The 24,879-nt window shown below is 55.5% G+C and overlaps 1 protein-coding gene and 1 long non-coding RNA gene across 13 annotated transcripts in view; one reads left to right on the top strand and one right to left on the bottom strand.

Moving 5' to 3' along the window:
- Positions 1–23,792, top strand: part of SLC29A1 (solute carrier family 29 member 1 (Augustine blood group)) — a 33,632-nt gene extending 9,840 nt beyond the window's left edge. For 2 of the 9 annotated variants that reach the window (XM_063390892.1, XM_063390893.1), the window contains exons 3-14: positions 16,163–16,245; positions 16,700–16,781; positions 17,020–17,183; positions 17,405–17,544; positions 17,727–17,861; positions 18,013–18,110; positions 18,450–18,540; positions 18,658–18,746; positions 18,889–18,997; positions 20,293–20,378; positions 22,031–22,230; positions 22,785–23,792. In XM_063390892.1, coding sequence (XP_063246962.1) covers positions 16,217–16,245; positions 16,700–16,781; positions 17,020–17,183; positions 17,405–17,544; positions 17,727–17,861; positions 18,013–18,110; positions 18,450–18,540; positions 18,658–18,746; positions 18,889–18,997; positions 20,293–20,378; positions 22,031–22,230; positions 22,785–22,896 — 1,335 coding nt within the window. In that variant the 5' untranslated portion in view covers positions 16,163–16,216 and the 3' untranslated portion in view covers positions 22,897–23,792. Of the gene's footprint in view, positions 1–977; positions 1,045–1,127; positions 1,311–9,095; positions 10,077–11,844; positions 14,527–15,215; positions 15,393–15,446; positions 16,038–16,162; positions 16,246–16,699; positions 16,782–17,019; positions 17,184–17,404; positions 17,545–17,726; positions 17,862–18,012; positions 18,111–18,449; positions 18,541–18,657; positions 18,747–18,888; positions 18,998–20,292; positions 20,379–22,030; positions 22,231–22,784 lie in introns of those variants that run through there. The other 7 variants (XM_063390894.1, XM_063390897.1, XM_063390899.1 and 4 more) reach the window with 7 other exon arrangements.
- On the bottom strand, positions 1,320–14,815 carry LOC134547217 (uncharacterized). 4 transcript variants are annotated; one of them, XR_010079419.1, is made up of 4 exons: positions 14,676–14,810; positions 11,669–11,785; positions 11,185–11,252; positions 1,320–7,967 (listed from the first exon to the last, which is right to left on the bottom strand). It is a non-coding gene; the product is annotated as an uncharacterized LOC134547217 (long non-coding RNA). The 4 variants fall into 4 exon arrangements; XR_010079421.1 differs by having other exon boundaries at positions 1,320–7,913; XR_010079420.1 differs by lacking the exon at positions 11,669–11,785 and having other exon boundaries at positions 14,676–14,815.
- Positions 23,793–24,879: the final 1,087 nt, after the last annotated feature.

Raw genomic sequence — 24,879 nt, 5'->3', positions numbered from 1 at the left:
CTGCCCAGCAGAGTGTTTGGGGAGAGCTGGGAGGGCCCTGTTTTCCTTTAAACACCCAGCAACATAAAAAAAAAAATATTTCTGTGACTGTTTAACCGCACGAATATAAGGTTAAATTCAGGTGCACTCCCCTTTGCTAAGGGACAAAGTACCTGAGAAATCCTCCACGTTTGCACTTCAGCTGAGCAACAGGCTTTTATCACAGCGGAGCAGATATCAGTTCTGGAGAGATAGGAATCTGGAGGCGGCAGCCAGAAAAAAATAATCTTAGAGGTTTTGCCTGCCCTTTGGATACTGACTACACACGGTATTTATATCCTCCAAACAGAAGGGGATTGCTACGGTTCACAGGGCTCTGTACATTGCCTGCCATCCTGGGTAGCACCACCACGAATACACAGTGCAAAAAGCTGTCTTTAACCCTCTCTAACTTATAAAATCGTAAATGTTTTGAATTGAAAGGGAGTTTAAGGATCATTAAGGATGATGGGCAGGGGTGACACCCACTAGATCACTAACTCAAGAAACTTATTAATATATATACGTATGTATATTTGATATATATTTATATATGTGTGTATACACATGCACATGTATATTTGTGTGTATGTATATATACACATCCGCATACATGTAAACATGTATATATATTATACCCTGATGTGGTGAGTGCCAGCAGAGTGTTTTTGTCTGAATTAGAAGGCAGCACGGGGGACAAGTGAGGAAGGCAGGAACTAGGGGCCAGTTCACGCTCCACTCAGAGCCACAGTTTAATGCATCGCTCCCTCTAGAGCTATAACATCTCCTAATGCGTGGACATTAACGGAAAGCCGGCGCCGGGTGCGGCTCCGGAGCTAGAGGAGGCTCCCTTTGCTTTCCTTTCCTTTCCTTCCCGCACAGGGGCAGGCGGGCCGGGGGTGGCGGGTTTTCCCGCCAGATGCGGGGCGTGGAGATGCGGTAGGCGCGGCCTGGGGGAGCCAGGGGCGGGCCCGGGGCAGGGCTGGGAGGCGGCGGAGCGCAGGCGGCGCGGAGAGCGCGGCGCAGGTGGGTTCAGCCCGAGGCGCGCACGGCTCCCGCGGAGGGGTCGCGGCTCCTCTGGCTCCTTTTCTCCCGGGGGCGAGGGGGGAACGGGGAGCGGGGAGCGGGCGGGAAGCGGGAAAACCCGCCGCCTCTCCCACGCGGGAACCGCGTGGCACTGAAGGCGGCAAGAGGCGGAGTTTAGAGAGCGGGACGGAGGCGGCGGGCTCCCATCCGCGCCGGGGAGAGAACGAGCCGGAGCCGGCAGGCAGCGTTGGGCGCTCGCCTTCGAGGTACTGGCTCAAAGTCGCCGAGCTTTGGGGCGCCCCGGCTCCCGCCGAGGCTCGGCGCGGCGTTCCGAAGCTGCCGGGTGCGTGGGGAGCCCTCGCAGCGAGCCGGGGGATACCCCAAGCTCAGGATTCGGCGCCGCAGCGTGGGGAGCGGCGGCGGGCGAGTCGCGGCTTGCGGGACCGGGCGGGGGTTGTGCGATGCATAAATGCTGCTTTTCGGGGCAGGGTCTTCCTTGCTACCTTGCACTGCAACCACGAATCCCCTTTCGTAGTTACTGCCGGGGTGAGAGGATGTGGTTTCGGGGATGCGAAGCGGAGCCGCTCTGGGGATGCAAAGCGCAGCGCTGATCCGATGCCTGAGATGCAGGAGTTCCCCGAGGGGCGTGTGCCGCGCTCCGGCTGCAGAGGTGCGCATCCCTGCCGGCGCTGCACGTGTGCGCGGCGGTGTCTGCCAGCACGCCTCGGCCCGGGAGTGCTGGCAGGTGCGTGGGCAGGGTGCCGTGAGCTGCTCTGCGACAAGCGGGGCACAGCCCCCTCGGCTGGCAGAACAACTGCTGGCTCGGGGTTGCTCCAGGTCCTGCTCAAGGAAGTGCTCCCAGTTGGCTGTGGGATGTTGTGGATGATTTCAGTGAGCGTTTCTTTCCATTCCTGACTAAACCGTCAGCGTTAATGGAGAGCCTGGTTCACGCAGAAGTGCCAAGAGCTCCTGTAGAGCCCTTTTGTGCTGTCCTCCTCACCCCTGTAGTTAAACCTGAGCCTCACAGCCCTGCTAGATGCTAATACTGCCAGACCAACACAGTCCCTGCCTGTACTCACCAGCGCTCGCATCTCCCTCTCGGGAATGGGCTGCGGAATTGCAGACTGTGTGGGAAGGCAACAGTGGCTAAGCCCTTGAGCTGTGGGATCACAGACAAGTAAAGCCTGTGCCCTTGATCCCAGGGCTAGGGGCTGCAGGGGGAATTTGTGCAGCTGTTGGCCACAGCTGGATGCACTTCCCGGCTGCTCTGAAACAGAAAGCAGGCCCCTCAGTTGCCTGTTGTGAGCAGACACAGTTGAGGGACTTCTGTGAGTGCCGACATGGGAAATCCCACTCTCCTTCTGCACTGCATCCCAGCTCAGTGGCGTTGTTCCCATTCACCAGCACCTGCAAGCTGCTGGACAGCCTCAGGCTCCCTTGAGCCTGCCTTCTCCACAAAGCTATCTCAGGATGTGACTGTGCAGGGATGCTTTTCCCTTGGGTTCACTGATTGTCTTCATGCGGCTCATGGGTCATTGACAGTGTCAGTCCAGTGCGGACACCACACATATGCCCTTCAAAGCGCTCCTGCCATTGTTTTCTGCTCCTGGAAAAGACAGGTAGGTTTGCTCTTGGCTCACTAAAAAGATTTTCATAGAGCAAAGGCACTTTTTTTTGGCAATAAGGGCTGTAACATCAACCCCAGAGGATGCTTTGCAGGATGACTCGTCCCTCCACATCTAGTGCAGACAAGAGGTGGAGGCTGTACCAGATACCTGGAGTGACAAGGCTGAAGAAATTCACTTCAGCTTAAATCAGCAGGTGTGTCACCAGGTCACGACAGTACGGCACTTCCATCCTGCAGTTGTCCCTCTTCTCCATTCCTTGCCAAGCTGCATAATTAACTACTGGCATCAATTCCCCAGCATGGCATCCCTGCTCTCATTATCTTGGGCTGGGAGGTGTTAATGAGCCTCCTCCTCTTTGAAGATGAGCCATGGGCTTTGTTGTTGCCCTGGCCTGACCTGTCTTATTCCTTGCTGTGCAATGGGGGTAAGCCAGGGTGTGGAGGACAAGGCACCCGTTCACCCACTCCCGTGCTGCACAGCTTCATTCCCAGTTCTCCTGGCAGAGGCAGGGCTTAGGGACCAGCCCACTGGGATAGAGAGAGCCCAGGTCCCCCTGTGTGCCTTGTCCGAATGGGAAGGCACCAGCCACTGGCTTTAGGAAGCCAGCAAACAACTTCTGGAGGTTTCCATGGGACACATGTAGATCTTGGTTGTTGTTGTTCCGTGTAACGTCCAGGCCCTTGGCAAGTGTCACGGAAGCTGCAATGCCCGCACTTATCCACGGAATTCTGTTTGCTTGTGGTCCTTGCCAGCTCCCTTGTAGTAAGCAGTGTAACCTTGCTTACCTCCCTGTGCCTTCCTGAGCCTTCCCAACACCAAGCTCTGTCCTGAGACCCCTGCCAGCCCAGCACTGCGCTGCTTGGGGCTGCAGGACTGCCAGCTCTCAGAGTCTCATCTCCACGCTAACTCGCACTCAGCTGCCAACAAGCTGAGGCCCAAAGCACTACGCAAAATGAGCTACACGTATTTGCAGCTGGTCAGGAGGCAGGGTTTCACCAGCCACACAGCTATTTTGATTTGGCTGACCAGTGCTATAAAGACTAAGTGCTTCTTAGGTGAAGAGTGTGCAAGATGAGGGAGGGGGAAAGGAATGTGCAGAGTCGGGGCAGTATCTGGGTGGGTTTGGTTACGTCAGGATGTGTGGTCTGGAGGGTCTCAGTGCCCCAGCTGAGGCTGCAGCACAGTACTGAACCCCATCTCCCTCCAGATTCCGTGGACCTAGCTGGGGAGGGCTGTACATGGGCTCTGGGGTCCCCATGTGGGAGAGGAGCTGCGATGCTGCATGAGGAATGTGTCTGAGGATAGCTGTTCCTATGAGACAAGGGAAGCTGTTGTGTAGGAATAAGGCTAATATTTAATAATTGTAATAATTGCTAATGGCAATGGTGTGAAAAACATCACTGTTGTGACCTTTTGGTCCTGCTCTGGCTTGGAGCAGGCTTTTTCCTGGTCACGCCAGTCCGTGAGAAAAGGGAGGCTCAAAGCTCCGCGTGTGTGTCTGTCATGCACTAACTGTGACACAAATTGGTGACCCTGGCAGTCTGGGTGCAGTGCTCAAGGCTGTCTTTCAGCCTCTTGGTTAAGCCGTGGGTGAGCACAGTCAGGCTTCATCTCCAGGAAACCGACTTTCCTTGGGGTCAAAAGGGAGCAGAGACCTATTGCCTGCCTGGTGGCTCGTGCAGAAGCTGTCAGCAGGAAGTCAGGCAGATTTCCACAGAGCCTTCTTGCTTCTTCCCACCACAGGACTGCCACTCAGGCTTGCTTTAGTTCATTTCCTTTAGGACTAGTTGGATAGGAAGGCACCTCGCTGTGAAATTTCCAGCTGGAAATTCGAGTGACCAGAGCAGGAAGCTGCAGAGGGAGGAGGCAGGCAGGGGCTGGAGGTGAAGAGCAGGGCTGGAAGGGCTGTGACTGGGTGGGCAGCAGCAGTGGGACTGGAGGGTTATGCCATTAGCTTTCCCCCCGCCAAGCAGCCTGCTCTGGCCCTGTATCGAGGCTCAGTCACGGCAGCAGGACTGTGTCATCAGTCGTGCTGTGCCAAGGGCAAGCTATCAACCTGAATGTGTCTCTGTGTCTCCAGACATTGAACTGGCTCCAGTCTCCTGCAAAACTGATGGGGAGAAGGGCGTCCTGCCTGGGTTGCCATGCTTGGTGTCTCCTCTGCTGCCCAAGGTGTGGCTCCAAAGATGGTCCTTATCGCTGCCTGGTTCATTTTGGCCAGCACATCCAACCACAGACACAGTTTACACCTGCAGCTGAGGGCCTGTTCACCTGGCTCGAGCCTGCAAGGGCTTTGGAGTTTTGTTATAGCTTTTGTTCGTGGTCATGGTAAACTCTTGGGAGAGAAACTCCCCTGTTTTAAGCCTGGGCATAACCTCTGGAGAAAAGCCAGGGAGGCAGGAGGGCCTGGTGACAGATCTGGCTTCTCAGTTCTGCCCAGTGCTCAGAGTTGAAGGAGATGCCAGCTTCATCTGCCTTGCCTGCTCTGTCCATGACAGGCGTTGTCATTTCCTGGCCTCAGGACCAAGTTGGAGGCAATTCCATTTTTCTGTCCTCTCTCAGTGCTGTACCCTCAGCTCCCTTATGGTATTTGCTCTGGACTGGACTTCAGCCCCCACAGGGAGCCCAGTGCTGCAGGATGCACACAGTGCATGGTGCTTTCATCCCATCAGGGTTTGTAGGCGTTGGGCTGTGGCTGAAGATGGCAGGGCTGGGTGGGTCTTCATGTCGTCCTGGCAAAGCAGGAGTGTTATCCATTAACCACAGGAGGAGAGAGACCAACGGCAACACAGCCGAGCTGTTATGAAGTGATCCACCCTACCCTGCAGCTTCTCCTTCCCATCTTCACACCCACTCCTCGTGGCAACACAAGGCTGGTGTGTCTGCGTGCCTGGTGAACCACATCAGGACACTGATCTGCCAGCGTGTTCCTGAATAGGGCTGGAGGCAGCGGCTGTGGGGTGCCCATGTGATGGGGGTCAGAATCCGTGCCTTGCAGGGGGATGAGGAAGGTGCTGAGGAGCACTGTGCTCCTTCTGCCTGGGCTCTGCAGCTGGACTTGCTCCAAAAGTGAAGCCTTTGACCAGAAATAAAACCCAGCATCAGTAAATAGCCTGGCATTTGATACTCAACACACAAGTCTGCTGTCCCTCCCTTCCTTCCCTGTGGCTGTGAAGGGAGAGCACACAGTGTGCCAGAAGGGACTGCTTCAGCAAGGCTCAGGCCCTGGGCTCCCTGTCACCTGGCATCACTGTGGAAGTACATCAGCATCCACCCAGGCAAGCCCTGACAGACACCTGGCCAGATGGCCAGCTCACCTCGGTGGAGGCTGCTGTCACCTTGGGTCTCCCAGCAGGGTGTTTAGAGGCGTCTTCATCTCCTCTGCTCCCCACATTAATCTGGGGAGGCTGAGAGGCTGCTGGAGTGCCATTGGCTGCCAGTGGCTGCAAAGTGCCATTTCCACAGGAGCAGAGTACTCGATGGCTCTCATCCAGAGTTTTCTGTGCTTCCCTGAGGATGCAATACCGTGGCTGTGGCACACTGGGCGGTGGCTGTTTGCACGGATGTAGCGGCACAGGCTGGGATTTGGAGGGGATGTGACTTGCTCTTTCCCAACTTGTGGCTGGGATTACTATTGTTGGTTGCATGTGAGATTCTGTTTTGATGGCATTTGGGCAGACACAGCGGTCCCACCTCCTGTTTGGTCTCCCTGCCTGATCCTACTTGCATAAAGATTTTCCTGTTTGCCGCTGTTGAGCCAAGGCCATTGCCAAGAGTGGGAGGTTTGGGTTCTGACTTACTTGTTCCGAAGGAGGTGTCTGCCTCAAGTCTTGCTTTGGCTCTTCATGTAAGACCTCAATCCCGCCAGGCTGTTTGGGGAAGCTGAGTTATTCAGGGAAGAGGGTGCTTCTGCCCTGGGTGTTTGCTCCAGCTCCGTTGCTTGCACCACATCGCTGACAGCACGCTGCCTCCTTGGCTTTCCACTTCTGCATCCACAGATTGTGTGCTGCCCACACAGCTCTTCTGTGTCTGCCACAGAGCAGGGATGTGGCAAACCCAGGTCTCGGCAGGCAGCATCTACCCTGCTGGGAAATGTGCAGGCTCCTCGAGTCCCTTCAGCTCCTGGGTCTCATGGAGATGGCTTTACCCCACTCTTTGGAAATGGCTGCAGCTTTGGAAGTGAATGGATTTGGCACTAGCAGACTCAGGCAGGGCATCCATCCCTTCTCCTTCCTTTTGTTTCTGGGCATTGTGGGCTGCCCGTTGGCTGGGACAAAGTGGGGTTTTGAGGTGAGGGGGTGATAGACACTCTCTGTCTCTTGGAGTAGAGCCACTGTGAAATGTGCTGTATTTAGCATCTCAAACTGGTTTGGGATTTGCAAGATGCTGTGGCTGTCCAGGCAGTGAGCAGGACCTTGGCAGGACAGGTGGCTGACAAACAGACCGCACAGGACCCTGACAGGATTCCAAAACCTGCTTCTGTGCTCACCATCCCCTTTCTCAGTAGGGCTGAGACATTTAATGCCAAATCAGTGGTCAGCCAAGTCCCTATTCTGAGCTGGCCTACAAGTGAAAGGCCCCTTTGGTCTGTGGGGACCCAAAATAGCCCATGTATTTCTGTCCTGGCCACTGGGACATGCAGAGGACAGAGTAAACCTCGACTCACCACAGGCCAGTGGTGGTTGGCTCCTGCATGTCTGTCCCATCCTCTGCCAAGGGGGCTGCTGCTCACTGGGGAGGAATTTCCTCTCCGAATTTTGGAAGCTGGGGAGATGGTGACACCAAGGGAAGATTGTGTTGTTCTGGCTCTGGTTTCATTTCTCTGTCCTCCACTAAATTAGAAACAGCTGTGCAGCCCAGACCAGCCTCCAAAAATCTGCTGAGGGGGAGCAAAATGATCTCTGCTCCTGGGCAAGTATCCGAAACAGGACTTGCAGCCTTCTGCTGAGCTGTCCAGGTGCAAAGCAAGGCTCACTTTGTCCAGCCCTGGGGATGCTCTCCCACCTTCTTGAGGGACAGCAGTTCAGCAGCTCCCACTGGGTTTGGGCAGCTCTTGCATGCTGAGGATCCTGCCAGCTCTGCACCTTTGAATCTGGCTTCATAGAGGAAGGAGGGCAGACCCTCTCCTGGGAGGTGGAGTGCTGTGGGATGCAGGAGGTGGCAGTGGGCAGGGGGTTGCTGCAGGCAGGTGCTCTCACTGCTGGTTGGCTGCTGGCTTTGCCTGCTCTTCTAGAAGCATCCCTGTTTTGGGGACAGGTGAGTGAGGGCTCAGACTTTCCTTGGGGAGAGGAGTTCCTGTAAAGTGCAGTGTGGCATTTGGAGTGGGAGAGTGATTAAGCTGGGCTCTCCAGGCCCCTTCTTGCCTTGCCCCTCACAGCAGGACTGTGGACCTGAGAACCACATTCCATTTTGAGGACCTCTCAAATGGAATGTAAACTGTCCCTATCCTTCTCCTCCAGACCCTCACTGCAGGTTTCTCCATGCTCAGCTCCTTTATGCTGTTCCTGGCCTGACTCCTTCCTGGGTCTGCCAGCTCTGAGCTCAGCTCTGGAGCCAGGATCATGAAGCAATGAAGGGGGAATCATCTCTACTCCACATCCCAGCAGCCTGGGGGTGCCAGTGGCAGGTGGCCTCCTGCAGTCCTGCTCTTCCCCTCTGGTACTGCTCCCCAAGCAGTGACCTTGGGGTAGCCATCTGTTGTTGGTAGACATGGCCCTACGGAGCCCAGGATATGGCAGGCTGTGGAAAAAATCATCTTGCCCCTCTTCATTCCTCAGCTCTGGGATCCTATCCCCTGGGTTTCCTCCCACGCATTCAGTGAGTCCTTATCTTCAGACTTGTCTGGCTAAGAGCTGTTTTGTTCCCATCCTGTTTTGCTGTGGGCTCCTTTTTCTGTGTCTCACCTTTGCTCCCCTCAGCTGCAGACAGCAGGGGGAAGTGTGTCATGGTCTTGTAGGCTTAGCCCATCCCTCTGACCTGCTTTAGCTGCTGCCCAAGGTGTGGCCAACCAAGATACCATGGTGCAGACAGAGACAGGGATTCCTCTTGAGCAAGCATGAATGCAGGGAGGGGGAAAGCTGCAAAAGAGGTGCATCTGACAGCCACATCCTGAGGGGATATACCTAAGTGCTGTCCCACCCACCAGGGAGCATTCCTCTTCCCTCCTGACTGTGTGGAAACAAGGACCTGCCTGTAGGATAGCCAGGCTGTGGGCAGGCAAGAGCCACAACTGTGCCTCGTGTTGTACATGGTTGGGCTTGCCTTTGTCCTCTGTGCATGGTTGTCCTGGCATGTGCCACTACTGCATCCAGACCCAGGCTCCTCCATGCAAGGAGGACCTGCTTCCAGCTCGGCGCTGCCTCTGGCTGCTCCTTGTGCTCCCAGCTGACTTTTACATTAATGATGTCTGGTTGTTCTCCCCAGGTGTCCTGTAAGGTTTTCTCCATTTGGAAGCGGAAATGTGGTTTCCTGCCATTGTGCTTCTTCCTGCTGCAGCCCCCAGATCGATTCCAGGGAAGTACCCCTTCCCGCAGCCCTTCCCCTCCCCATGGCCCCTGGGCAGCTCCTCCACTGGCCATTATGGCACCCTTGGGGACTTGGACCAGCCCTGCAGACGTGGGCTGTGAGGGTCTGCCGGCGGCAGAGGATTGCTGGACGAGGATGAATGTCTGGGGTGAGGCATTGAGGCATCCCCAGCTCTCCCTAAACCCATGGTTGTCCCTCAAGAAGCCACAGTCAGGTGTCATGAGCTTGGTGTGAGCCGTGCATGCCCATAGTGGATCACCCTCTGCCTCTCTCCACCTCCTTGCAGCTCCTGGAGGTGCTGAAAGCTGCCTGGAAGCACCATCCATGTCCTGGAGGTGGATTCTGCCTGGGCTTGGAGGCTTCTGCAGCTGCACTGAGTGAAGCCCTGAGCAAATGGCCTCCCTCTGCCCTTGGGAGAACAGGTCTTTATTTTTCTAAATTTCCAACAAATGGAGACTGAAGCTAGCCCTGGAAAAACGTGTCTCCTTCCACAGCCTCCCAAAGAAGCAGGTTGAGGTTGTGGCTTGGAGGGGCGGTCCTTTCCCTGGGGAGAGCAGCCTAAGTGGGTGCCATCAGAGAAACCAGCTTCTTGGAAGAATCCTGTCTCTGCAAACAGTCTCCTGAGATCAGCTTATCTCTCCTCCTCTGACGCCTGCTCATAAATGACGTTCCCCCCTACTCCTGCCCTCCCCCAGGCACTTGTGTCTCCTCCTGCATCCCCAAACTGCCAGCCCTGGAGCAGGCACCGGCTCCAATATTTGTGGGGCTTTTCCTACCTCTCCCAAGGCTGCACTGTCCCTGCATCGTCCTGCAGTGTCCCTGCATCAGTCCTGCCTGAAGTGACCTGGAGCAAGGGGCTGGGACCACCCTACCCTTCTGGTAAGCTTGTTGCTGTGACATTCCAATGTGCCTCTGCAGGTTGGATGGGATGCTGGGCAGGAGCACCCATCTCTGCTCCTGGGGGGGTTTTCTCTGGCCAGGGACCAGATTGTACCTGGGCTTGGGCACTCGCCGTGTGCTGAGCAGAGAGGCGTGTGGGTTCATAGTGGGGCTGCCATCGATGGTATTTGACCCGTAACAGTCAGGGCTGGCAACCCACGCAGCTGCCCTGCTGAAGAGGTGGATGTCCAGGGCTTCCTGGGACTCTGTCATGGGTGGGATGGTCCCAGCTGTGCCACCGGGGTAGTTTCAGGGCTGGCTGTGCCCTGCCACTGTCCTCTGCCCCCTACCTGGTGGGAAGCCCTTCAGGGACAGCACTGGGGCTGGCCCCCGCCAGGGGAATTTGCTGCCCAGCCAGATCGATTTACCTGCCTGGGGCAAGGGCCCCCAGGGAGCCTCTCAGGGCTCCTTGAACTCTCCAGATAAGGGACTTTGCAGCCGCGCTGGTCTACGCAGTTCAAAACACTCCAGGGCTGAACGCTCCCCCTGCACCACCCGGCATCTGAGATAACAGCAAGTGCTGGGAGCAGGGTCAGTACCCACAGCTGCTGCTCTGTGAGGAGTTTGTGGTGGCTGCCAGTGCAGCAAGCCCAAAGGCAGGGGGGGTTTAGAGATGCCTCTCGTCCATGGAGGAGTGGAGGGAGTGAGGTGAAATGGGTCAGAAACATTGCCCAGGGACCCTCATTCCGTGGGGTTAGGGTGTTGCACAGAGCACCTTGTAAGAGGTTTTTTTTCTGCTGGCCAAGCCCTGGTAAAGCAGAGCACTTTGCAGACAGCAAGTCAAGGGAGAAGGCAGCAATACCTGCTCCCTCCTGCTCCCCTGCTAAGCTCTCTCCTCAGGACTCGGGCATGGAGTAGGGCTGGAAGAGAAGATGGCGTCACAAGGCTGTTTACTGAGAGGCAGAGAAGAGAAGAATAGGAAGTGCTATCAGCAGATGGAAATCACTCACAAAGCACTCCAGGACTAGGAAACTTGCTGCAGGATGTTGGGGGGACAGGGATCAGGAAGAGAGACCATAGCAGAAAAGACAGATGAAGCTTTTTTTACCTCTCTGTTAGCTCTACAAGAGCATGAGCGGCTTCTTCCACCTTCCTTTGAGGGGCTCCTCAGAGCATCTGCAGAGGAAAGGTTAGAAAGCAAAGGTAAACAGCAACAAGTGTCTTGGGCCAGGCAATGTTCCCCAGAAGGAAAGGGAGGGTGAGAAGCAGCTGGTTGTGAGTGTGGCCTCTAGTCATTCATTTGCAACTGCTCCAGCCCCCAGGGACTGGGAGGAGGGAAAGATCTGACCTTTTCTAAGAAGGGCTGAAGGAACTTCAGGGAAAAGCTGACTGCTGAATCTGCTGCACGTCCTGGGTGTCTGTGCAGGGACAGGCCCTATGGGCAGGCCCCGGTGGAGGGGCCCCAGGACTGGAGCAGCACTTCCCTAGGGAGTCTGGGTTCAGAGTGCTCACACTGCTTCCCCCCAAAAATTCCAGTCAGCTTTCAGCCCAGTTTTTAAGGGAACTTGCTGGCTAAGAGGGAAAGTCCTTACTTGGCTCCATAATTAGTATAAAAACAGGAAGGAGAGTGTAGGAGTCAGCAGTCAGTTTTTGCAGTGAAAAGAGATCCTTGCGTTGGTCACATTTTTTTTAACACATTCATGAGTGACCTGGAAAAGAGAATGAGCAATGAGATGACAGGGCTTTCCTGAGGTGATTGGATTACTCAGGTTCATGGGGACAAGTGCCAGCTAGGAGGAGTACTGACAACCATTACAACACCAGGCAACTGAAATTCCGTTTAGATAAATATCAAGTGATAGACAAGGGGGGAAGGGAAGAAGCCCCAGATCCACAAACAAGATTATGTACTGAGCCAGCCATGAGCCGGCCACTCACAGCAAGGCTTGGGGCTATTTCAGATAGCTCAGTGTTCGTGAAATCATGTTTCCGAGTTACAAAGCAGAAACAAAGCAGGAAAGCCTTGTGTCACTCTTCAAATTGGTGTCTCACCCCCTCACAGTCCCTGTGTGCCCACAGCACCTGCATCTCTGGAAGGATTGAGAGGAGCCAGGGAAGGTTTGGAGAAAAGCAACAAGGAGGACTGAAGACATGGAGACATGCCTGAATGACTAAGTGAGCTAGAATTTCTGTTTAGAAAATGTGCTGTTGGGTGGATACAATCCAGGTCTGTAAAGCAGCCACTCCAATGTTCATCCACCCTTTGATGTTTGAAGGCAAGGGAGCCCTGGTGAGGCCCTGCATGTGGGGAGAGCTGCCACCGCCTCTCAGGAGCTCCTGAGTTGGAGGAGGAAGCGGGATTTCACAGAAGTAAAACCCACCACGGCTACAAAACACATAAACATCTTGTCCCTTCCAGCTTGGAGGCCGGGGAAACAGTCGGGCAGTTAGCCCATACCCGTGCCACATTTATTCTTTCCTAGCATCTGCTTTTGCCCTCTGATGGAGACCAGCCTTTGAGCTGGACCAGCCTCTGCTTTGACTCGAGGCACCTGCATACCCTTGTTTTGGGAGGGCTGGTTTTTGTCTCAGCACCACAGCAGTGGTGCCCAACCGTGCACACTCATCTGCCTTGTGAAATGCAAGCGTGCGTCCCCAAGCTGATGATGGAAGGAGATGGAATTCCCTGCACCCTGGCCCAAGGTAGGAGGATCCCCAAGCAGCATGGTCAGAGTTCAGGCACGTATATGAAGTCTCATGAAACAGGCAGTCTTGTAAGTGTGTCCTATCTTCCAGCTGAGTCATGGCCACCAAGGTTTCATGTGACTTGCATACCTGTGCTGGGCTTGTTCTGTGCCTGCAGATAAACCTTGAGGGGCCCCTGGGTCAGCCTTCCTGACAGAACTCTGGTGTCACCCAGTGGGCAGGCAGACATAGGGGATGGCGTGAAAGGTTGGTGAGGCAATTGGTCCTGTCCCATCTCGGCCATGCTTGGAGGAACTACTGACATTATCCCTGCAAAGTGATCCCGTGACAAGTGGTGTCAGGAGGACACAAGGTGCTTGCCAGTGAATCTGCTGGCAACCCTTTGGCTATGGACTCCCAGGACACTTCTACAGCTGGTATGGTGTAAACCAACTTTAAAAAACTGGTGTTTCTGGGTATAATTCCCTGGTGCCATAGCATGCCTACATGGCACCAGGGAATGGCTTGAGTGGGAAACTAAGCATGTGCTGTGCTCATCCTTGGCAAAGGCAGCAGGAGCAGAGGAAAAGGTGATGTGGGGAAAGGGAGAGGTAAGGAAGTGTCCAAAGCCAGGTGACAAACGGCTGCCTCCAGGTGTGGCTGTCCTGCAGTGCAGGTTTTTCTGCAGAGGTTAGGCAGTTTTGCTGACAGCTGGCGCTGCTGTCAGCTCCCAGGGCTTGGCTGGCAGTCGGGTAGCACATGGCCGCCGAGGGTGTCACTTAGCAGCTGTCACAGCCTTTGTGTGTCATGAATGGGCAATTAAAATTGTGCCATCTCTTGTTTGTACCTGCTCAAATGTTCTAGTTTATGGTTTGTTGAGCCCGCTCTTTGTGATCTTGCTGCTTCTGCTTACACGTCACTTCCATGGGGTTAACACAGACTGCTCTATGCCCAGGAACAAAAGGGATGTCCTTAGGCCAAGGCCCCACATGGCTCCTCCTTTTCTGTGCCCCTCAGGATGTGCAGCCAAGCTGGTGTCTGGGCTAACCCCAGCAGACTCCTGCGGGGGGCGGCTGGAGCTGTGCTGTGCCAGCTGGAAAAGCCTCATCTGTTCCCGTGTTCATCGGGTAGGGCAGCTCTCCCCGAGTGCGAGCAGGGTTGCCACCTTTTGCTGGTGTTGGTTCGTGTAACCTTTTCTGTTTGTTGTAGGGTTCTTTGTAACAGCCAGCAGCTGGAAGTGTTTCCTGCTGTAATGACTGCTGCCCTTGGCAGGCACTATCTCTTTGTGGAAAAAATTAGGAGGCATTTAGCGAAGTGAGACAGAAAACAAACAGAGCAAGCAGGAGACTGTGGCCGTCAGTGCCTGCCAAGGAGGCTGGGCTCCTGACACAGGGATGTGGGCACTCTCCGGACGGAAGCAGGAGGCAGTGGGAAAGCGCCCTGCCCCAGCACCCCCAGAGTCCTGCTCCCGACCCCCTCTGCCTCCTCCCCAGCACCCCTGGCTCCTGCCATCTCCTCCTCAGCACTCTTCTGTCCCTCCCTTCCCTGGATGGTTGGGCAGCAGGACCTGGGCTGTGTGCCAGCTCTGGTACCCGATACCCCTTCTCGTCCTCCGCGGGTGCCGCTAGACCCACAGGGCTCCGGCCCCCGTGACTTCAGCCAGGGCCTGCCCCTCACCCCCGAGGGCGGGGGTGTGGAAGCAAGGGGACACTGCCTTCAAATACTCTGAACACAGGGCTCACCCTGGCTCTGGCCTCTCTCCCAGGTATGTCTCTGGGGTCAGTCCCTGCCTCTATTTCTAGGGACAGCGATATGACCTGGTGGGGGCTGGAAGGGGCTCGGCGACTTGGCTGGCAAGGGGAAGCCTGTTGAGGGCTTGCTGGGGACCCACGGGGGAAGCTGAGGTTCTCTTACCTATTTTGGGCTGAGATCGTGCTTGGAGACAAGCAGCGCCCCAGTGGGGTTTTCTGTGTCCGAGGGCATAGCAGTTGTGTTTGCAGATCCCTCTGCTAATCCCGGGGCAGGATGTCTCCTCCTCGCAGAGGCACTGGCGGGCTGCCAGGAGGGGATTTTGGGATGTTTTCTCTGGAAGCCCGGATGGCTCACAAGGAAAGGCAGGGGAGCGGTGCTGCAGATGGCTCCGACATCAACAGGGTGGCACCTGCCGGGTTGGCAGAGCCCTCGATCCTCTGCAGGCATACTGTTTGTCCTGCTCTGTCTTTCCCAAGCGGCCCAAGGGGTTTCCAAAATCCCTCCCCACATCCTACCGGCGATGTTTCGGCTCCATCGCAGCTCAGGCTCCCCAGCCTGCAGGATCCTACCGGAGGAGGAGGCGAGCTGTGCCCAGAACCCCACAGGCGCCAGGGACGGGCTGCGCTGCCTTCAGAGCGTGCCGGGGCTGGCAGGGACTACAGATCCCAGCATGCTGCTGCCTGCCTCTTCCTCCTCCTCCTCCTCCGCCCTACCTGGCAGGGGCAGGCAGGGATGCTGCAGGCGGCATTGGAGCAGGCATCGGCGGGGCATGTCCCTGGGGGCCCGGGGACACGGCGCCGGCAGCCCCGCTGCAGGTGAAGCCCTGGGAGAAGTGCCGGAGCACCCCATGCTGCGCCGCCCGGACTGGAAAAGGACAAGGCAGGCCTGCGGTTCCTCCTGGCGGCTAATCCCGCTCTGCCCCGGGAACAGGGGGAGACCGGGGAGGGAGGGAAAGTCCCTTCTCGGGGCTCTGGGGGCCGCATCTCCGGGGCTCTCGGAGCGATGCCTGAGCGGTGCAGCGCCTGGGCAGGTGGAGACGGGAGAAAAGGAGCGGTGGGTGCCCGGGAGCGGACAGCAGTGCCAGGGACGCCCTTGACTTTTCAAGGTGACCCAGGAAAGGGCTGTGAGAGCCCCAGGGAAGCGGAATTGAAAACGGGGGATTTGCTGGTTCTGGCCGGACAGGCTGCTGAATTAAATGTGTCTTTTGTGCCAGCGAGCCCCGGGCGCTGGAGGGAGCCGGGGCGGGCAGGCGGGGCAGACGCAGCCCACTGCGCACATGCTTCACTCACAGCCCCAGGATTGGGGACAGAGAGCTGCAGGCTCACAAATCCCTTAAAGCCTGCTGCAAGCAGCTGAGCCGCCAGCATGAGCAGCCTGGGTATCTCGGGAAAGCAGTTTCGTTTCGAAGGGAAGGCTTGCTGTGCCCAGCCAGAAGAATAAGGCTGTGTGTCTCAACCCCTTGGCTTCAGGACTTGGAGCTGCAGGTTTCCAAAGCTGCTGCACTGTCCTCTCGTCATTTTCTGGGTTGGTGTTTGACTCTCAGTACTGTGGAACGCTCACTGGCAGCATGGGTTAGGGTTAAAACCAGTGCTGCTCCTGCCTGGCTTGCGTCTCTCACTTTCCCATAAAATCCTCTGTTTGCTTTCCAGACGGAGAGAAGCCGTAAGACTTGCTGGGACCTGTGCTGACTCTTGCCACACAAGATGACAGCAAGAGACGGGCCCCAAGATAGGTAATGATGGGTTCTGATGTAGCTGTGGGGGCACATCCAGGATACCAGGAGGTGAGGGAGGACAGGGGGACACAGCATCCAGGGGACCCTCTCTCCTGCATGCTAACTGGGCTACCAAGCTGTCCCTTCTTAGCTTTTCCATAGCAAATGGGCTATAAACTGTAAACAGACCCCTGTAAACACGCCTAGGGAGCCTAACACCCTCCCAGATCTGGTGGTGGATGCTGTGTAACTCAGTGCCACATGCTGAAGAGTAGCCAGCCTCTCTCCGCCTGCATAGCCTCCTAAGGAAGGCCTCCCACAGCCCCTCTGCAGTGCCACATCTCTGGCAGCCCAGGCTGGCAAGGGCTGTGGGCAGGGCAATAAATATTGTCTGGTGCCTCCCACCACAGGGTCAGGAACAGTTAGAAGTAATATCCAGCTTCCCCTCCAAACTACTCTGTCCTTTTCACAGGTACAAGGCTGTCTGGCTGATCTTCTTCATCCTTGGCCTGGGAACGCTGCTGCCATGGAATTTCTTCATGACCGCCAGGCAGGTGAGAGCTTCCCTCCTGCTTTTGTTCATGACCATAACTGTCCCCTGTTGTGTCTAGGGACCATGGTGTAGACATGGCAGCATGGCACAGCGTGCAGAGGGCCACAAGTGTGTGTAACCTGGGTGTGATGAGTGGCACTGAGGCAGCAGGACGGATGGACATGGGTCTGGACAAAGAATAAGGGTGGCCTTGGAAGGCCTCACAGAATCTCAGTCCCACCAGGCTCCTTCCTCTGCAGTATTTCATCAATCGCCTTAAGGACCCAGAGGAGACAAGCCACGTCAAGAACCAGACCAGTGAGACCACCTCCTACCTGCAGTCCGTGTTTGACAACTTCATGACTCTCTGCGCCATGGTGCCCCTCCTTATCTTCACCTGCCTCAACTCCTTCATCCACCAGCGGTGAGCCTTGCTCTGTCCTTGCCCCTGCCAGCCCCTAGAGGGCTGCCCAGCCCTGGCCTGTTCTCCCGTCCCAGCACTAAGCCAAGCTACAGCCCGTTAAGTCAAGTCACAGGCAAACCATCAACCTCCTCTCTCAGGGTTTGGCTGGGATTCCCACAGTTAGAGCTCGGTCTCAGGTTTACAGGGGGTTGGGTTTTCCTCACTGAGGCCCTCTTTTGTAGGATTCCCCAGCAAATCCGCATCTCAGGCAGCCTGGTGGCCATTGGACTGGTGTTTTTAGTCACAGCAATCATGGTGAAAGTCCCCATGGAGCCTCTTCCCTTCTTCGTCTTTACCATGATCAGCATTGTCTTCATCAACTGTGAGTGAAGCTGTGGGGGAAGGAGAGGGACACAGCCCCATGTCTAGGGCTGATCCCTCTGGAAGAAAAGCACGAGCCTGACTGTGGGAGAGCCAAGGGGGAGGGGGCCTTGCCTTCCTTCGCAGGTGCAGTCCGTCCTTGCCTTTGGTTTTCTCATTTCTGCTCATGTCTCCCCTTCGCAGCCTTCGGTGCCATTCTGCAGAGCAGCCTGTTTGGGCTGGCAGGGCTCCTGCCTGCCAGCTACACAGCCCCCATCATGAGCGGGCAGGGTTTGGCAGGCACCTTCGCTGCTTTGGCAATGATCTTCAGTATTGCCAGTGAGTAATCCCTGCCTTGCAGATGACAGGGCCTTCCCAGACCCTGCTGTCACAGCACCTGCCGAGGTCATGCTGTGTGGGAGATGGCAGCAGGGCCTTGCTCCTCTCAGCTGTCATCATCTTCCTTTCCTCTCCCTTCCTGTGCTCTCAGTCGGTGCTGAGAAACCCGAGAGCTACATCGGTTACTTCACCACGGCCTGTGTGACGATCGTGCTGGCAGTCGTCTCCTACGTAGTTCTGCCTCACATGGTGAGACTGATGTCCTGGTAGGGAAGGGCTTGGGGACACGGGACCTCTGCACATCCCAGCACAAGAACTGTGGCCCAGCCTTGGCCCCTACCACCCTCCACCTCTTGTGTCAGGGCAGGCTCTCCTGTGTCCCAAGGGAGCACTCTGGGATACTTCCCACTGCAGATACCCCAGCACACCTGGGGTGTCTGAGTCCTTGAGGAAGCAGGAAAGCATCAGTATCGGACATAACTGGAAGGAATACTTTGCCCATATTGCCCATATCTGATGCTGTCACACCGCCCCTGGCAGCCTTCTTTCTGCACACACGAATGAGTCCTCCCTGCTGTCTCTCTGCAGGATTTCTTCCGATACTACTCCATGAAGGACAAGACAGAGTACCACGTGTACAATGCAGAGCTGGAGACCAAGAGAGACCTGATTAAGAAAGGTGAGGGGCTGAGAGAAGGAAAAGGAAAAGAGCTTAAAGAAAGAACGAGATAGAAGGACTGAATTAGATCTCAGCTTTCTGGGGTCTGCTATGCCCTGCTTGTGTCTTTCCCTGCAGATGAGAATGGGATGGAGCAGAATAACTCAAAGGTCATCCCTATCCACAACCCTGGTGATCAGCCCTCTGTCATTGCTATTTTTAAGAAGGTCTGTGAGTTGCCAGCGAGCCTTGTCCTGCCCTTCCTTTCGGGATGGGCACAGGTGTAGGAGGGCATGGGGAGAGGAGACCAGCCCTGCACTGGTCTCTTGTCCTGTGTTTGGCACCAGCATTTTTCTTTCATCTGCCTAGCTCTGGGTCTTGGCTCTGTCTGTCTGCTTCGTCTTCACTGTCACCATCGGCGTCTTTCCTGCCATCACAGCTCAAGTGTCCACTGTCCTCGGAAAGGGAAACAAATGGGGTAAGTGTGCCAGGACTGGCAGTGAGGTAGGAAAAAACTGAGAACAAGGTCAATGAGAGAAAAGAAGGTGGGGCTTGAAGGTATATGTGGTGGGGTAGCCCTGTCTGGATGCCAGGTGTGCACCAATGCCACTCCAGCTGGACAGGGGAGGGAAAATATGATTAAAAGGCTTTTGTGTTGAGGTAAGGACAGTGAGAGATCACTCACCAATTACTGTCACAGGAAAAACAGATTCAACTTGGGGAAAATTAATTTAATTTATTTACCAATCAAATCAGAGTAGTATAATGAGAAATAAAAACTGAATCTTGAAACGCCTTGTGCTAACCCCTCCCTTCTTCCCAGGCTTAAGTTTACTTACAATTTCCTTATCTCCTTCCTCTGCAGCAGTGCAGGGGGACAGGGATTGAGGATTGCAGTCAGCTCATCACACATTTCCTCTGCCACTGCTTCCTTCTCAGCGGGAGGACACATTCCACTCTTCCCCTCTTCCTGCATGAGAACCCTCCCCTGGGAGGCAGTCCTCCTTGAAGTCCAATCTGAGTGCTTCCCATGGGCTGCAGTTCTTCATGAACTGCTTCAGCCTGGGTCCCTTCCATGGGACACAGTCCTTCAGGAGCAGACTGTTCCAGCGTGGGTCCTCTGCAGGGCCACAAGTCCTGCCAGCAAACCTGCTTCAGAGTAGGGTGGTCTTCCACAGGCAGCAGGTGGATATTGACTCATTGTGGACCTCCTTGGGCTGCAAGGGGACAGCCTGCCTCACCATGGTCTTCACCACAGACTGCAGGGGAATTTTTGCTCTGACATCTGGAATGCCTTCTTCCCCTTCTTTTCCACTGGCCTTGGTGTCTGCAGAGCTGTTTCTGTCACATACTTTCATTTCCCTCTCTGGGTGCAATTGCACACATTAAGATTTTTTTCCCGCTTTTTAATATTTCATCCCGTAGTCCCTACCACTGTCACTGATGGCCTTGGCCAGTGGTGGGTCTGTCTTGGAGCCATCTGACATTGGCTCTGTCAGACTTGGGGGTGTTTCTAGCAACTTCTCTCAGAAGCCCCTGTAGCCCACCGTGCTACCAAAACCTTGCCACACAAGCCCAATACAGAATGCTGGAAGGGAAGATGGAACCACTGTGCATGATGGTTTGGATGCAGACACCAGCCTGGCTGGGAGACCATTCCAGACCTTAGTGGGAAACTGGTAGGACCTAGATGTGAAAGACAGTCAGTCTCCATGCAATGGGTATGAGGGGCTGGGGCACACTGGGCTTGTCACTGACCATCCCCTTCTTCAGGTGACTACTTCATTCCTGTCTCCTGCTTCCTGCTCTTTAACGTCTTTGACTGGACAGGTCGGAGTCTCACTGCCCTCTTCACATGGGTGAGTATGGGGCAGGGAGCAAATGCCAGGCAGTGTCCATCCCTAGGTCCCTCAGCCACGGCTCTCACTGAGGCTGCCTTCCATGGCTTGGAGCAGGAAGGAGGTGCAGAGCCAACTCCTCCTTTAAGTTCTAAGCGGAAATTTATGGGTCAGAGCCGAGAACCACAGTGTTGTTCTGTCCTCCCACCTCTCTTTCAACATGGCTTGGAGGAAGCTGCCCCCTCCATTTCAGCCTGTCTGTAAACAAACCTTCACTCCAGCTATGCAGACGATGAGACAGGATGGTGACAGGGGAAGAGGGTGAAAGACAGGGCAGCCCAAAATAAAAGCTCTGGCCTCGGCACAGGACGCAGCTGCTTCAAAGACCCTCATCCTGAGAGCAGGGCAAGGCCATGCCATGGGGGTCACAACTGTTCCGTGCTACATCCCTGTGCTCTCATCTCCCCAGGATGGGCACGGAAAGGGACTGTCTTGTCTGGGTCTCTTCCTGCCCCTGCACCCACCCCCAAGCGCTGTTTCCCCCTGTATTGTTCAGGCTGTTTGTTTAGAGAAGCTCCTCAGGACCACGTGCCACATGGGGTCTGCCTGGGCCTGCCTTCCCTGTGGCCTGGAGCTGCTTCTCCCCTGGCCATCACTGCTTGCTGCCTTTGGTCTTGGCCATGAGCCGCCTTGCCTGGTGTCCAGGCCACAGCCTCCATGGTGGGATGACCCAGCAGGAGACATTTCCAAAACAAGGCTGTGTGGAAAGTCTGACTGCATGCGGTTTGGGCCACATTTCCCTGGTTGGGGCCCTGCTTGCTCTTTTTGTTCTCAAGCAGGAGAGGCAGCTGCTGTCTCCAGTTTGCCCCACAGACACAGCAGCTGGCCTTACCTCAGTTTCCCCCTGCGTTCATGGAATTTCCTGTGGCCACACCAGCCCAGCAGCTCCCAAGGCAGCTGTGGATCTCTCCTCACCTCAGACCTGTGAGCCATGTCATCTGTGAACCTGGCACCTCACAGAGGGGACAAGGCCCATCTTGTTCAAGGGGCTGCCTTGGTCTCAGCTGCAGGGACAACAGAGGGGATGGTACCTCCTTCTTGGTCCCAGCCTTAGTTGCTCGGGAACTCTGGTAGAATCCATGGAGACTGTAACTCGGTCCATGCCTTTCCCAGCACATTCCAAAACAGCCCTAGTATAATCCCTTTCCCAGATTGCTGGATCTTGCCCTGCTTGGCTGGGGGATGGCGTGGGACGCTGAAGAGCTGGCTAAAGCCCAGTTTGCAGGCGCTGAGGTACCACAAGGGATTTACCTCAGCCACCCTTGTTCTGCACGCTGGCTCACTGCATGAGCGTGCACAAAGCTCTCCTGCCTGCCTGCCTGTTGCCAGCAAGGGCTTAACAGTTGCCCACAAGCCTGGCTCAGTATTTTGGCTCTAGTGCTGCTTCAAGTCATCTGTAACAGGGCTTCCAGACCTAGAACCTACTTACGACTGCAGGTGGTGATGCTGAGATTTGTTGTGCCTGAGAAAGTCTCTCAGCAGCTTTGCCATCTCTGTGGCTCCTCCACAGCCCTGGTGCAGTAGGGACAGCCTCTGTAGAGCCCCTGCCAGCATGCCATGGGATGGGGAATGTCCAGTTCTCAGCTGCTCAGCGATTTATGTTTTTCTCCCAGCCCGGGAAGGACAGCTGCCTCCTGCCAGTGATGGTGGTCCTCCGTGTCATCTTTGTCCCTCTTTTCATGCTGTGCAATGTGAAACCCCGTTCCTACCTGCCTGTTGTGTTCTTTCATGACGCCTGGTACATCGTCTTCATGATCTTCTTCTCCATCTCCAATGGCTACCTGGCCAGCCTTTGCATGTGCTTCGGGCCAAAGTGAGTGCGAGCTGGGGACAAGGGAAGGGTTGGTTATGTCCCCAGATGCCAGCCCTGGCATGACTCCTGGAGTCTGGCTCTGCCTGTGGCATCTGCAGAAGAAGCCACAGGCACAGAAGGGAATTGTCAATACCCACAGTGTCCCATCTCCCAGGGTTGTGCCTCCATATCCTAGGGATGAGGAGGCTATTTGGGCTCTCCATTTTCCCCACCTGCCACACAGGGGAAGGGGATGGATGCAACAGGGATCTGGAGGGGAGCAAAGCAGGCACAGCACCCACAGCAGGGTGAGCAGCCTTGCCCAGCACAGGCAGCACAAGGAGCCCTGCAGGGCTCAGAGAGGGATATCCCTGGTGCTAGGAACTTCAAGGTGGCCTGCCTGATGCACTTTATGAGCCCACACTGTGGAGACCTGGAGTTCTTGTAGTTCTGGAAGCCAAGGGGGATTTCTTGTTGCCGTTCCTGTGCTGCAGACAAGCCTCCCAGCTCCACTGAACAGCAGGGCACTGGAACACGCATACTGAGGATGCATCTGACACCTGTCTCTCCCCTAGGAAAGTGCTCGCGCACGAAGCAGAAACAGCTGGAGCTGTCATGGCGTTTTTCCTGTCACTGGGTTTGGCCCTAGGAGCTGCTGTCTCCTTTCTGGTCCGAATTCTCATCTAGCAGAGGCACACAGAGGGTGCAGGGACATCAAGAAATGGCTCCGCATCCTCCACTGAGGCCCTGGACACCTCAGCACTGTGGAGAAATCACAGCTCACCTGTCCCTGCCAAATCACACTGCCACAGCAGACATTACACCCAGGGACAGTTCCACTCCTGCAGGGTTGGCCTGGTTCTTGCCATGCTTGGCTGTGTGATGCCTTCAGGCCTATGTGCCTTCTCCTTCCTCGTGCTGTGTGTGTTGTAAGACCCCCGGGATCTCCAGAGAGGTCCAGCTGCCTCCCATGCAGCGTAACTTCCCTGGCTCAAGGCCAAAAGCCATTTTCAGCCTCTTTCTCTCTGACAGAGTGAAAGGCTGGTAACCAGTGTTACTCCTTCTCTTGCCCTTGTCTCCAATGCACCTAGGAGATTCTCTCCTCTCCTTCCAGGAGCCCTGGAAATATCCCACACCCCTCCTCCTGCTGGTAAGACTTGTGAATGGGGAGGAGAGCCACAGCCAGCCTCGCCATCCCTGCTCTCTGCTAGACGCACATCCTCCTCCCCAGTGGTATCCCGAGAGTGTAGATATCTGTGTCCCAGCCACAGAAAGAGCCAACACCGTGGCTAGGCTGAGGGAGGAGAAGGTCTCCACACCCCACCTTCTCCCCCTCTCCTTGCCTCTGTTCCCTTTTGTTTTTGGTGATTCTGACATTGAGTTTTTTCAGCCTCCTGGCTGTGTGACAGGAGGTTCTACTGTGGGTTACAAGAGGATAGGCAGCAACTCCCTTCCCAACAGAGCTGCCTTCCTTACCCACCTGTGCTACAAGGGAAGGCCTCAGCTCTCCCTTGGGTCTCCTGTCTCTTGTTGTGTAAATGTGTCTATACAGTTGCCGTTTTCTATAAAAAGAACAAAATGCTCCTGTGGGTGTGTTTTTGTCTCTGTCGCCACAGGGGAGAGGGGCTGTGGAGGGTCAGGGGTTGAAGTGAGAAGGCACTGGCATTTCCTTGGCATCCTGTGGTCCCCTGCAACCAGCATCAGATGTGGAAATGGTGCCTGCATTCCCTGCACAGTCAGGCCCAGCTATGAGGACACAGCCAGTGTGGGAAGGGGATTGCAGAACCATAAAATCAGAATGGTTCAGGTTGCAAGGGGCCTTGAAGATCATCCAGTTCCAGCCCCACTGCCATAGGCCGCAACAACTTCCACTACACCACATTACTTGTGGCCCCATCTAGCCTGGCCTTGAAGACTTTGAAGGATGGGTCATCCACAGCTTCTCTGGGCAACTCATTCCAGTGCCTCACCATCCTCAAAGTAATAAATTTCTTGCCAAATATCTAAACCTTCCATCTGAAACCACTGCCCCTTGTCCTGTAAGTACATACTCTTTGTCCCTGTCCACCTTTATTGTAGGTCCCCTTCAGGTACTGGAAGGCCACAATTAGGCCACATTAAAGCCTTTTCCAGGCTGAACAATCCCCATTCTCTCAGACTTCCCTTGTGGGAGAGGTGCTACTTCCCTTTGAGCAAGTTGGTGTTCCTCCTATGGACTATCTCCACGTCCTTCCTGTGCTGGGGACCCCAGAGCTGGATGCAGCACTGCAGGTGACTCTCACCAGAGCAGAGGGGCAGAAAACTCCCTTGGATGCAGCCCAGGACACCACTGTGTTTCCGAGCTGTGAGTGCACATGGTGAACTCATAGCCAGCCTCTCATCCACCACCACCCCAGGGATGCTGCCCTCGAGGTACACCAAGGGACCACCAAGAGCTCGGACAAAGAGCAGATGCACCTTCGCATTTTGAGGTGCCCTGAGCTGCAGCACAGCACCTGGGAGCTTTCCTTGTGCCTGGGAACAGCCAGAGTGCCACCTCCTGCTCCTGGGGTGAATTACACCAGCCTGCCAGAGGGAATTCCCCTCCCTCTGTCCCACATCATTCACAGCCATCGCCTCTTTGCACCACCAGGCACCAAATCCCATGTGGGAGCTCGGGTCCCTTATTCC

Source organism: Prinia subflava, chromosome 2, assembly GCF_021018805.1.
Source record: "Prinia subflava isolate CZ2003 ecotype Zambia chromosome 2, Cam_Psub_1.2, whole genome shotgun sequence".
NCBI lineage: Eukaryota > Metazoa > Chordata > Aves > Passeriformes > Cisticolidae > Prinia > Prinia subflava.
The sequence above is the reverse complement of the archived record's forward strand: the minus strand, read 5'-3'. Positions and strand labels throughout refer to the sequence as shown.